The 12,539-nt window shown below is 32.8% G+C and overlaps 1 protein-coding gene across 5 annotated transcripts; it reads right to left on the bottom strand.

The window, feature by feature from the left end:
• Positions 1-608: 608 nt before the first annotated feature.
• LOC120636530 (chromatin complexes subunit BAP18-like) lies at positions 609-12,315 on the bottom strand. 5 transcript variants are annotated; one of them, XM_039908045.1, is made up of 5 exons: positions 12,159-12,315; positions 4,743-4,834; positions 4,346-4,447; positions 3,645-3,801; positions 609-2,804 (listed from the first exon to the last, which is right to left on the bottom strand). In XM_039908045.1, exons 1-5 carry the CDS (start codon positions 12,186-12,188, stop codon positions 2,697-2,699), a joined length of 489 nt encoding a protein of 162 aa, XP_039763979.1. In that variant the 5' UTR covers positions 12,189-12,315; the 3' UTR covers positions 609-2,696. The 5 variants fall into 5 exon arrangements, with proteins under 5 accessions (XP_039763979.1, XP_039763981.1, XP_039763983.1 ...); XM_039908047.1 differs by having other exon boundaries at positions 3,696-3,801; XM_039908049.1 differs by having other exon boundaries at positions 3,738-3,801.
• Positions 12,316-12,539: the final 224 nt, after the last annotated feature.

The raw sequence follows: 12,539 nt of genomic DNA, 5'->3' as shown, positions 1-12,539 counted from the left end.
GAAACCGAAGCTTTAAACTAAACGTATAAACGAATAACAAGAATTCGTTGTATCATGAGTTGTGTTGTCCTCATGAGTACAACGGCTTCTAATAACTATAAAATAACTTATGAAATGGAGTACAGACAGGACACAGAATATTAAATCGAAAAAAAATTAAACTATTAGAGATCAGCTTTTATAATTAATATAAGAATGCAATTCCGGTTACCCTTTTTTTGTATTTTTTTTATAATTTTTCTTTTTTTTTGTTTATTTTATATTTTTGATAAATAAAATAAAAACCGAGTACTCGCTGTAAGTAGGTACCAACTTCGTTTAAAAAAAGAGGATTATATTAAACGAAATCTGAATAAATACGAAAATAATTAACTATACAAAACCAATTAAAATACCATTACATATTTTAATTTACAGGAAAAGAAATTGTTATAATGTATATTGCTATTCAGATAATTAAAAGAATAAAAGAAAATAAAACAGACAAATCAAGGTTATTTAATAAAATAATTAATTTGAAACCAATGCATTAAAATAAATTAACTTAAAGTAACTTATAATAAAGTTAACTTATAAAGAAACTAAGTAAAATAAATAAATTGATTTGAAGTAACTTAAAACAAAGAGACAAATAAATGACCTATGTATATAATGTTTAAGAGTATTTATGAGATGTAATAAAACGTTTTGTCAAATGATAGGGTTGGATTTCTGTAACGTAACCGCGTAGTTAAAGCGAAGGCCACACCGCAACCCTCAAACTTGAACGTCAATAAGTTTGACGGCGCGGTTTTACCCAACCGCGCGGATCTCAAATCTACACCAGTCTCCTCTATAAAGGTGTAGATTCGAAACTTACAGCTTCCTAAATTATTGATAAGTAATCTCTAGCAGAAAATCGACTGAAAATAATCCTCGCAGAAACAAGATGGCACTACATAAAATTCATTAACAAATTCCGGGAACTTATCCAATATTACATAAATCATAAAAGTTAAAGAACTTATATCTTATACATATATATAGATATAATAACAGCAGGCACCTACATTGAAAATATAACACTTAAACTATGCAAACTAAAGGTTTTGTACATAAACAAAATTAAAAAAAACATTAAATAAAACCTAACGACTTTCATTCTTATCAAACATACCAAACCGGCTCAAATGAAACACACCTGTGACCACAGAAAATGGCTTGCGATTAAATTTAATAAATAATAGATTAGTTAAATAGATTTTTGTTTTCCAATAATGAATATATTTATTTTCATAACTCAATGTGTTTCGAAATGATTTTACTACGAGTTTTGTAACTACGCTCGCAAAAGTAGAGACCTTTTGGAATATTGACACATAGTATCAGTACAGTATAATGAAATATATGGTACTTGTTTCAAAACACAATTTCCTCACGATGTTGCCTGGCGATAGGAATAAAACCCAGAATTTGCAACTCTAAAACAAGTGCATTATGTTCCATTCTGCTTTTGACGTTACTGTGTCTCGATACTCGAAAAGAACAAAACGAATGCGAGCGTAAAAATATTAGATTGATCGTTAAGATGATAAAACCAGTATTATTAAATTTTTCTGAAAAGGTACTTTTTTTTTAAATTAAGATTTTGGGTTACAGAATACCGTTAGGACGCTAGTCACAAAAATAAACCATCGCATATTTAACTTAAGTCGAAAGAAAATGTATTTAAAACATAAATGTTTATTAATACTGGTCTACAACATACCATAGGGGTGCAATCGTGGTGCCAAAAAACTAGGTAGAAATAATAAACAGATCTTAATATTACGAAAAAATAATCTATACAAATTGCGAATGAGCTCCAATATTTATCAACTTAGAACACACTGAAATAACGAAGCAAGGAAATCTCATTGCTTATATTCAATTTTACAAAGAAATAAGACCCGTTTTGACAAAAAAAGCGAGCGCGGAATTCACCAGCTTTCAGCAAATTGGGTCTTCATTCTGTTCTAGAAAGTTGAATGAGAAACAATCAAGATGCCCATGCTTTTCCAGTGCATTATTCCGGTGTAGTCTGCGCGTTAAACTTGGAAGCAAACCATTCTTTTGGAACAAAAAATATAACCTAAACGTCAATAAATTAAACTGTAACTTCGAGATTATGATTATTTAATGAAAATTATTAATAACCTACAATATTAAATGACGAGAGTGAAAGCCACACTGAAATTATGAATCACGGAAATTTGCTGTTTGTACTCATATTTCTATAGAAATTAGACCCATTTCGCCACAAGCAAGCGAGGAATTCACAAGCTCTCAGCCAGTTGGGTCTAATTTCTATGTTCTCTAAAAATTTGAATGACAAACAATCAATATTTTCGCGATTTGGCCATCCATTTTCTCAGTGCGACCTTCGTGATAAATTTTGAAGTAAACCGTTATTACCAAATGAAAGATAAAAACTCAAGATAAAGAACAAACTCCAAAGGTTACATGGAAACCAAACGTACATTTGGTACCTCGATTGCAAATAAATGTCTTGTTCGCAAGAGCACAAAGAAATATTTAAAATTATCAGTAGACGGCAAATTAAGATACTATAGTTAAAAATTTAAGATCCTGGTGTTGGTGAAAAGTCTTGTTTATCAACAGAAAAAATCACTAAATTAACCGAAAAAACTGTTCAACTGTATGGGAAACTATAAATTTCACGTGGCCACTTCCTCGGTGCTTCCATCGAACTCGAGTTTCACGTCACCGGTCAAACCTTCAATATCAACTTCGTTTTCCGTCGCATTCAACATGTTTAATGTCACCTATAAAAGAAAAAAAAAAGATATTAGTTCTAAAGTTAGACTACTAGAAATGCTATGTAAAATATAAAATCCTGTTTGAAATAAAATACTTTCACATTCTTTTAATTTAAATCATAACTAAATTGACTTTTGATCCCCATGTCACTTTATCAAAAGAATGTTACGTTACTACTATTAAAGTATTCCAAAAACTAAATTAAATTAGATTTCTATTGTCATGGGAACAATAATAAATTAAAAGAATATATTAGTTTAATTTGTAGATACCATCAATTTTGATGTTTCTTTTCTTATGAAGATTTATTACAATCCAGTTGATATAATTGTGACTGACATATATTCACACAAAACAATCTAATAAAGTTCGTGCTTAGCATACAAAAACGGAAATGCCACATACTTCCATAAAAGGCGAAGTGGTTCAAGATTGTTTGATGTACCACTCCGATATTTTTATTTAAATCAATATTTTTCATCTACTTTGAAGAATAGAAATAAATGTGGCATTTTTGAGCAAGTTGTTAGAGCAGCATTCACTAATTTTCAAGATACATAACAAAAACAAAATGATTTTATTGCAATAAAAAAGTATGAACTATGTTATCCACTACAAATAAGTAAAAATGTTTTTTTCTTGTACATTTTTTATTATAATTATTATCATAATTAAAATAAAACATAAAAAGTGCAAGCCGAATGGAGAATAAAGCATTAAGTACGTAAAATAAATTCAAACTTCACTAACTGAAATCAAATAAAAATAAAATAAGAACACCACAACAATAAAACTGCAAAAAAAAAACCAGCGATAGATTTGTGTTAGTTAGTGAAGGTTTGAACCTCGGCATTAGTTCTTAACACTCCTTGGATGATGCTCAGTGGTGGAACTACCTGGGTCGCAGGCTTCCCGACCCTTGGCGCGATGCTGCTTACCTGCCTTACTGGTATACCTGCGTCTTCGAATGCCTTTTTCTTTAGTGTTGAACGTATTTGTGAACTGGAATTTATACATTAAATAATTTTAGAATCAATGCTAATATATTCATGACAATATAGTAATCATTTATACTATAAAAATGGTCAGTCGGTTTTAAAGTGTCAAACATTATTGAGAAAATTGCAAAATTCGGTTTAATCAAACTAAAAATCATAAAAATGCACATCCGACACAAATAAATACATGTAATTTAATGAACAAAGCCATTCAAAATGGAAAAAAACAATTATCATAAAAACAAAAATTTAAACTAAATTATAACTAGAACCAATAAATTAGTGTTTTTGGATAAGCGGTGTAATAGTTTAGTAGTTTCCTTTATGCTGTTGCCACAGTAATCCGTGACCCCATTTGACCTTAAATTTTAAGACAGCTAATATTGTGGATGTCACTTCGTATTGATTTTCAAAAGCGTCGATCTCAGGAAAAAGTTGGGCAACCCCCATCGGATTAGTGAAAGTGATAAATATGAAGTTAAAAGTCCCGCGTTGGAGAACCCCGTGGTCCTTAGTCCGGCATGCTAAACAAATCATATCATACTTACACTGTCCTGCTCTTTATGTGGTGACTGAGTTTGTTAAGGTCAACAGCAAACCGATGAACAGACGACCGAAGCATGTCAATCTCGTCATCTGTCCATTTTCCACTGAAATAAAAAAACATAAAATAAATAACAGTTGAAATGCATGTCACGTGAAATTACTACCAGCAAAGAAGTACGGTCAAGCGATACGATGCCACATAGAAACGAAATTAGGGGTATGGATTTTCCAATACCAAACCCCTTCCGTCTTAGCGCTCTTCCATCTTAGACTGTACCGTAACTTACCATAAGGAGAAATCTATCTTATTTTATTCCATATCTGAAAAAGCCTCTATTTAGCAGTGGACGTGCATGGACCGTCATGATATTATGACTGTATTGTAGTAATTCTAAATACCCAGGCTGAGTATCTGCCATAGGATGTAGCATCATAGTCATTTCGGACAACTTGTTGAATGCGGCGCCTGCCTCCCGGAATATTTCCCCAACCTAGAACAAAAGAAAATAAGGTTAAACTACAAAGGTTAAACTGTCCACGTGAAGTTAGACTGTCCACGTTTTATCATCAGGTTAAGATCATTTCATGACGATAATGTGAAAGTAAAATAAACATATTTTGTTTCACATTATACATAAGGGAGGAGTTCTTTAATAACGAAAACCGGTTTAGCTAATTGAAACTAATTTATCTTTAAATTTTCCTCAACTCTCGCGATTTAACCGTACTTTAAATCAAGTAAAATCGGACATCTGTACGCTACAGACAAATGACTCAAAACCCATAAAATTTTATATTAATTATCACGCGGACAATCAATAAAAACCCACCCACACGGCGTAACCATAGATTATAAATATTCGACTTCCCCATTTCTAACCACCCACAGCAACAACATAAAATAAACAAGTAAAATAAAATCAGTATATAAAACAGTTAAAAGTTTGACGATGTGAAGTGGTGATGTGGTTATAGTAATAGTATATAAATATAAAAACAATGACTTTTCGAACCTTAGCATTAGTTTGGCAATCTGAGATATTTGACACTTATATAACCTAACAGCATCCCTAGAATATAGTAGGCAAAACAGCATCAAAGGTACGCAGAAATAAATAATAAATCCGAGCAAGCATTATGCAGCTCAGTGTTTGGGTGGGTCGTCAGCATAGCTAACTTAGGATGTATACAGACAATAAAGCAAAAATTGTAGAACCTATTGCATTTTTCAGATCTACCTTCAAAATATTTTATTTTTAAGTTTTTATGTGTTGTTGAGATTTCATAACTAGTCAGTGAGTGAGCAAATAAGTAGTATTTGACTTAAATGTAAAAAATATGGTTGATCACACAAGGTTTAAAAGCGCACGGCGCTTCGGAAGTTCAAAAGGAAGATGGCAATCAATAAGTTTACTACGCATGCGTGTTGCAGCTAAGCTTTGCCCGGGCTATGCTAAATAGGATGCTGTTTTGAACAATGTAAAGATATGAATAAAATAATAGAATTTTAAGTGAATAACAAGCCTGACATTATTATAATCAAAATTAAAATTAAATTATTGCCTTGAATAATCAATAATACACATACCAGTACATATATCTGAAAATACGTACTTAGTAGGTACTTCAATAATAACAACATATATTATTAAATATAATAGCTTAACATATTATACTTACTTTATCCTTCTTACAACTGTTCATACTCAAGTATTTCTTTCTTCATAAAAAATACATACACCCACTCACACACACACAATACTAAATTAGTCAAGTTAGAATTAGTTAGTAGAATTATATAAGTCAACAAAAGCTAAATTATCATAATTTAAATCAAAAGAAGTAGGAAAATACAACTAAAACAACAAAGGCTAGACACAAAATGAACAATGGTAGAAAGAATCAATACTGTGAAGCAGTGCCATTGCGCCGACGCGGCGCCGCCCTAAAGCTAAGCACAGTGCTGCCAACACTGAAAATCAATAAGTCTGAGCATGCGTTATGCAGCTCAGTGCTTGGCCGGGTCGGCTGCAACTGAATAATAGATTTATTATTGCCGATGGATTCAATATTTTCCGATGACAGTCTGACCAAAGGCAGCTAGAATCTGATTTCAGAAATGATGGTAGACTTAAAAACAATAGCAGACTTGTCAGAATAACAAATATTTTTGTATTATTTGAATAAAATTATGTTTTGTACGTCAGTCCGTCCTATAGTCCATCCGTCCGACCAATATTTCTGCAATATTTGGAGTATTTCATAGAAAATTTATGCCAGCACCCATGGCATTAAGTAAAATTAATAAATTAAGTTTCAATGTAGTTTCTCTCTTCTCTTATGTTATTCACGAAGCTTACGAATAAGCTTCAAAACGTCTCTTTCATTTTAAGGTTGATTGTAGAGGGTTACATATTTTAAAACTTTAAGAAAGGAACTACTATTAAATATTCAGAAGTTTCGAAAGGTCAAGATGAAGGTGAGTGAGGATAATCAATAAGGCATGCCAGCGCATGCGTGTTATAGCTTTGCCCGGGCAAGCTAAGAAAAATATTACACTATTTCTAAAAATATAATGAATTTCGAAGGTAGTCCATGTAATATTATGTTATTATATAATAAAATGCATTTTCATTAAATACATTATAATATATAATATAACTAATACTAAATATACTTACTTTGGCCTTCTTACAACTCAGCGTAGGTTCTTCTTGCTTTATGAAACACACACACAAACGCACACAATCCCAAATGGACCTAACTTAACTTAAATACCAAAATTAAAATGAACAAAGAGAACATACAACCAAACTCAACAAAGACTAAACACAAAATGGACTGTTATAGAGAAAATCAATAAAGTGTACCAGTGCTATTGCGCCGACGCGGCGACGCCCTAAAGCTATGCACAGTGCTGCCAACACTGAAAATTAACAAGACTGAGCATGCGTTTTGCAGCTCAGAGTTTGGCCGGGTTAGTGCAGCCAACTTAGGGTGTATGCAGACCGTACAACTGAATAACAGATTTCTTATTGCCAATAGATTCAATATTTCCTGACGAAATTCGAACCAGAGACAGCTAGGACCTTATTTCAGAAATGGTGGTAGAATTACAATAACAGATTTGTCAGAATAACATGTATTTCTTTACTATTTTATTTTAATATAAAGTTGGATGAAATTGTATATAGACCATCTGTTTCGTCTTCTGCCCGCCCGCCAGCAGAACTATAAAACTCGTGAACAAAAGAACAATATTTGAATTTGGAGTATTTAATTCAAAATTTATAAATTACACATAAAAAAGTTATATCGTTCACCAGCACCCAAGCCATTAAGTGAAATTAATACATTAAGTTTCAATGTAGTTTCTCTCTTATTTTATGTTTTTCTCCAAGACTACGAATAAGCTTTAAAAAATCTTTTTTATTTGAAAGTTGATTTTAGAGGGTTATATCTTTTAAAACTTTATGAAAGGAACTGCTATTAAATATTCAGAAGTTTCGAAAGGTCAAGATGAAGGTGAGTTAGGATAATCAATAAGGCATGCCAGCGCATGCGTGTTATAGCTTTGCCCGGGCAAGCTAAGAAAAATATTACACTATTTCTAAAAATATAATGGATTTCGAAGGTAGTCCATGTAACATTATGTTATTATATAATAAAATGTATAAATTATAAAGTAAATAAATAAAGTACATAAATTATAATATATAATATAACTAATACTAAATATACTTACTTTGGCCTTCTTACAACTCAGCGTAGGTTCTTCTTGCTTTATGAAACACACACACAAACTCACACAATACACCTAACTAAACTTAAATTACCAAAATTTAAATAAATAAAATGAACATACAACCAAACGCTTCTAGGACTAAACACAAAATGAACTGTGATAAGGAAATCAATAATATGTAGTACCAGTGCTATTGCGCCGACGCGGCGCCGCCCTAAAGCTGTGCACAGTGTTGCCAACACTGAAACTCGCTTTCCCCGGACCCTCTGAACGGAGCAGGCGCGCTACATTGCTAATTACTGTTTGTTTATTTTCAAATTTTATTCCAAAACTTCGATCAAATAAATAACGCGAGTGTACTAGGATCACATAACGCATAATGCTACATCAAAACTAAGGGTACTTAAACGAAAGTATGACGATGATTTAGGAGTCTTCAAGGCATCGTCTTAGTATCTAAGGCTTCAGTCTCAGATGCTAAGCTTCAATGGGGCCCACATATAAATAATTTAGCGAACAGACTTAGTTCTGCAGCATACGCGGTAAAAAAGATTCGTCATATGACAAATACTGCTAGGCTTGTTTATTTTAGTTATTTTCACAGCATTATGTCCTATGGCATTTTATTATGGGGTAATGCTGCTGATATAGATTCTATTTTCGTCCTGCAGAAAAGGGCTGTTCGTGCGATATATAAAATGGGCCCAAGAGATTCATTAAGGGATAAATTTAATGAAGTTAAAATAATGACGGTGCATAGTCAAAATTTAATTTATGCCCATAATAATATATCAAAATTGTTAAAGAAAATGCACTGTAACAATATAAATATTAGAAGCAAAAATAAACTCGTTGTGCAGTTTACTAGGCTACACAAAATTGCAAATTCATTCAAGGGCAATTGTATATTATTTTATAACAAATTACCAAATGAAATCTTTGAGATGTCTCTCAATAAGTTCAAAGTTTATATAAAACGTAAGCTTACAGAAAAATCCTATTATAATATTAAGGATTATTTAAACGATAAAAAAGCTTGGGTGTGAATTGCTCTAGCTTCATAGCTTAATTTAAATTTACTGGAAGATGGTGATAACAAAAAAATAAATTTACCCGGCTAAGTTTGTTGTGGGCTCTTCTTAGACCACGGCGCGTTTGGAACCCTCGTAGCTTTAGTTTTAAGTTTACGAATGTGGTTATTGCCATCATCTCACTACCGAGCAATACTTATGTACGCATCAAAAGTGCCACCTATGGGCCTACTTGAATAAAGATAGTTTTGACTTTGACATACCGTTTAAGTGTTTTCATACCCATTTAGTTCGGACGTTTTTGAGTGCTGACCTGATGTCTATTAGATAGTAGTGCATCGGTACAACAGGCTCTGTGCTTTGATCGATCCTTTATTCAATTTATACAGCAGATTTGCCACATAATATGCTAATGCTTGCTAGGGCTTTCAAACCGGTGTCGGTTATAATTCCGGTATAGGAATAATTTCGGTTAAGGTTAATTTAAACCGGTTATTAACCCAAATTTTCCGGTAAATTAAAACCAGTTCCGAGCCCTGTTTCTAGCAAGTGACATTTGACCAAGCAAAGCATCTTAAAAATTCCAAATTCAGCTAGTTAAAATCGATCAGGGGCTCACAAGTGTCTGATTATATATCAGTTACACCGGGCAGCCAAGAGTTACAGAGTGAATCTACTGTTAATTATCTAGACCTAAATTTGAACAGGAAACTGACTTGACACACTATTCAAAAATAAGCGTAAAGAATTGAACCTCCAATACCATACCTCCAATACTAATTAGTAGTATAAAAGTGCATAATATTTAGAACTCTGGGGATCAACAAGCAATTCTAACAAAGGTTCTAAAACATCATCCCTAGAGCAATCTCAGGTGCACCTCGGCTAGCACGGAATGAGGAAATGCACAAATATATTGATATATCAACTATCACAGAGGAAGTGAACAGTAACTCCAAGAAACACATGCTCAGATTCGAATTACCGCTCAACAACCATAACAAAATTACTAGCCAATTACCAGATAGCCTAAAATTTCTTACAATATTTCAAGTCTGGAAGTATAATTTTATATTGATTTATGGGGCTGTTCAAGTGTTATATAAGCAGATTTTTTTAAGAATTAATAACCCATCCCTCCCCCTTGTCAGCAAAAGTAAGCACAGCTCTTACCCCTCCCTCCCATGCTTATGTAAACATTGGTACAATTGATTGATTTATGAGCAGCAGTTAAGGAATAGGTTTGGAATAGAGTACTGTAACACACATATTATTCAATTAAATAAATTTTACTGACAAGGTATTCAACATAGAGTAAGTTACAAATATTATAATCTTAAGTAATATTAACAACAAAACAAACTTCTTTTAAATTTTTGGTATATATATTAAATTCAAATAACAGTTTTCAGTTTATGACACCCAAATCCATGATAGTAAGTTTTCAATGACATTGTATATTTGCTACTCAATGTTGTGAGTCTGCTCACTTTCAACCAATTGTGGAAAGTCTACATTGTTCTTATTTAAGCCATTCAACATCTTAATGCTTTAAGTTTTAAATAATGCATTATTTTTTTATGGATTTTCGCAATCCTACCCATATTCAATATTTGTAGGAATCCCCAAAAATGCATTTCATTTTCTGCATAGACAATGTGTGGGTTGCAATATGTATTGAAAAGTAAATAATTACTGCTGACGTAAGCACTATCTAGATCCTCCCCTACCATGTTATCAAAAATAAGCAAAGACCCCTGCCTCACTCTATAGTGCTTACGTAATACTTGAACGGCCCCTACTTCAGTATAGTTTCATCTCAGTACATAAGTATAAATAAATATATTTTTAGCTTATTATTTTTACTATACAATTTTATTTATTCCCACAAACTTAACAAGTTTAGCAGGGATAATCTTATGGTTAGAACTTCAGCCTTCCTTCTAGAGGAGACTGAGTGGGATCCCCAGAACCTTTGGTTTTCAGAGTTTTATGCGCTTTTATTTTAAGCAAATAAAATGTAACTTGCTAACACAGTGAATGAAAAACCTATTTACGGAAACCTGCTAGCCTCTGATTTCTCCATAACAATCTCTAAGGTGTAAGACTACCAATCCAGGTCAAACCCTTTCTCATTCTGCGAGGACACTTTTTCCTTTTTTTTTTATAGTAATAATTGAGGGACCAAGCATATGGCCCATTTGAGGCTAAGTGGTAAACCTATAAACTATTTATGAAGGTGTAGAAGACTTAAAGAGCTTGATGCTAAACACGATGAGCTAAAGGCCCGAGCACCAGCGGCCGTATCATATAACTACATTGACGGGTAGTGAATGCAGCCGCACGTTTAGCACAAAATCAGGTTATGCGAGAAATCTAAGAGCTCACCAGCGACGCTCTCAGCCGACAGTCGCTGTGACCGAATATGTTTAGGATTGATTGATTGATTAATGAAGGCAACATGCTGTCATGTCTCCATCAATATGTGGCCTAGGTGGTGGTTGTGTAATTACACTGGCCACTATGACCTTCAGGCCGGAACACAGAATTGTATCAATACCGCTTAACGGCAGAATTAAACATGGCGATAGTAATTTCCCGGACAAGTTTTATCACAAAAAGCTCTACAGCTACTAACACCTTTGCTGTGTAGTGATGAGTTGATAATGAATTTTAGCTTTCCTTTGCCACTTTTTTGATCGCAGTCTCCCTCAATAAAACATGCTAAAAAATAAAATGTTGTTGCCATATTCTATTATTATATTCTATGCTATTTGAATTAACACTGATTGGCAATTGTTACCAGGATAATTAGGTCTGCACCCGAAAAACAATAATGAATGATCATAGATAACAGCGATACAGCGTAACCGGTGTAAAGAAAAAGCTCTGAAGCTTTGTAAGAGGTTGCCTACATATCGATAAAACGTGTTAAAAGATATCCTAGGTAGTACTTAAAAACCTGGAAAAAAGCTTTCGCAGATTTAGAAGGTATCTATTTTAGTATAAAACAACTTTTCAAATTTAAAAAATACTTACTTTGGCGGCGGAACTGTTCATAATCGACATCTTTCTTGTTTTTTGTATTTCCAAGATTATTTAACCATAAAGTTTGAATAAAGCAAAATTAATATTCACTAAGAAACTAAACCAAACCAAACATTAACAATAAACACAAGCTAGAAACTTAAAATGAAATAACTAAAATAATTAAAGCACACTTTTGAACAAAAAGCAAAAAACAAAATGAGAAAAACCTAACATGACAAAAACAATAACAAAGACTAAATCCCTACATAAAGAGAGAGAAAACTTCTGTGTGCGCTACAGATAACGAACCACCAAAGAGATTTTTGGTTTGGTATTCTCTTTGGTAATGGCAGAAGCTTGTCGCTTGCTCAGATAGTTACAGGACCGTCG

The sequence above is a fragment of the Pararge aegeria genome, chromosome Z (genome assembly GCF_905163445.1).
Source record: "Pararge aegeria chromosome Z, ilParAegt1.1, whole genome shotgun sequence".
In the NCBI taxonomy this organism is placed as follows: domain Eukaryota; kingdom Metazoa; phylum Arthropoda; class Insecta; order Lepidoptera; family Nymphalidae; genus Pararge; species Pararge aegeria.
The sequence above is the reverse complement of the archived record's forward strand: the minus strand, read 5'-3'. Positions and strand labels throughout refer to the sequence as shown.

Bases quoted from the DNA above. Each gene is read 5' to 3' on its own strand.
- LOC120636530 (XM_039908045.1), bottom strand. From the start codon at position 12,188: ATGTCGATTATGAACAGTTCCGCCGCCAAA. The intron at 4,835-12,158 runs GTAAGTATTTTT...CTTTTGTTCTAG, and splicing joins TGAACAGTTCCGCCGCCAAA to GTTGGGGAAATATTCCGGGA. The intron at 2,805-3,644 runs GTTCAAACCTTC...TTTCTTTTATAG, and splicing joins TGTTAAGAACTAATGCCGAG to GTGACATTAAACATGTTGAA.